The following is an 851-nucleotide window of genomic DNA, read 5'->3' on the forward strand; positions in this document are numbered from 1 at the left end:
CACTGTCACACTCCCTTAAACACTCACTGTCACACTCACTGTCACACTCCCTTAAACACTCACTGTCACACTCACTGACACACACTTTTGAAAACACTGTGGTGGTCACAGACAAGCTCCATGTATAACTATTTTCTCAACTTTACCTTTTCTCCCTGATCAGCAGATTTGCAATAAAATCTTTTGCTTCCTCCGAGATGTTTTCAAAAGCTTCATCATCAAAGTTGCAGTTTGTGGTGAGGATGTTACTGAGGGTCTCAGCATCACTATCGCCTAGAAATGGTGATAGGCCACTCAATCTAGACAGGGAGAGAGGCAGACACGCTGACAGAGGCAGCTACAACAAATAAAACAGCATCAAATATAGGGATGCTTATGGAAGACTGCCACTGTGCAAAAGTGTTACAGTCTGACAAATCCAGTCTGTGTGTGAGGGTTACAGTCTGACTAATCCAGACTGTGTGTGAGGGTTACAGTCTGACCAATCCAGTCTGTGTGTGAGGATTACAGTCTGACCAATCCAGTCTGTGTGTGAGGGTTACAGTCTGACCAATCCAGTCTGTGTGTGAGGGTTACAGTCTAACTAATCCAGTCTGTGTGTGAGGATTACAGTCTGACCAATCCAGTCTGTGTGTGAGGGTTACAGTCTGACCAATCCCGTTTGTGTGTGAGGGTTACAGTCTGACCAATCCAGTCGGTGTGTGAGGATTACAGTCTGACCAATCCAGTGTTTGTGTGAGGATTACAATCTGGCCAATCCAGTCTGTGTGTGAGAGTTACAGTCTAACCAATCCAGTCTGTGTATGAGGGTTACAGTCTGACCAATCCAGTCTGTGTGTGAGGGTTACAGT

At 45.5% G+C, this 851-nt stretch overlaps 1 protein-coding gene across 1 annotated transcript in view; it reads right to left on the reverse strand.

The window, feature by feature from the left end:
• Positions 1-851, reverse strand: part of LOC109919295 (tubulin tyrosine ligase-like family, member 9) — a 106,541-nt gene that overhangs the window by 55,473 nt on the left and 50,217 nt on the right. Inside the window, exon 11 of the mRNA XM_048608187.1 lies at positions 147-299. Coding sequence (XP_048464144.1) covers positions 147-299 — 153 coding nt within the window. The remainder of the gene's footprint in view (positions 1-146; positions 300-851) is intronic.

The sequence above is a fragment of the Rhincodon typus genome, chromosome 19, assembly GCF_021869965.1.
Source record: "Rhincodon typus isolate 14 chromosome 19, sRhiTyp1.1, whole genome shotgun sequence".
Taxonomy (NCBI): Eukaryota; Metazoa; Chordata; class Chondrichthyes; order Orectolobiformes; family Rhincodontidae; genus Rhincodon; species Rhincodon typus.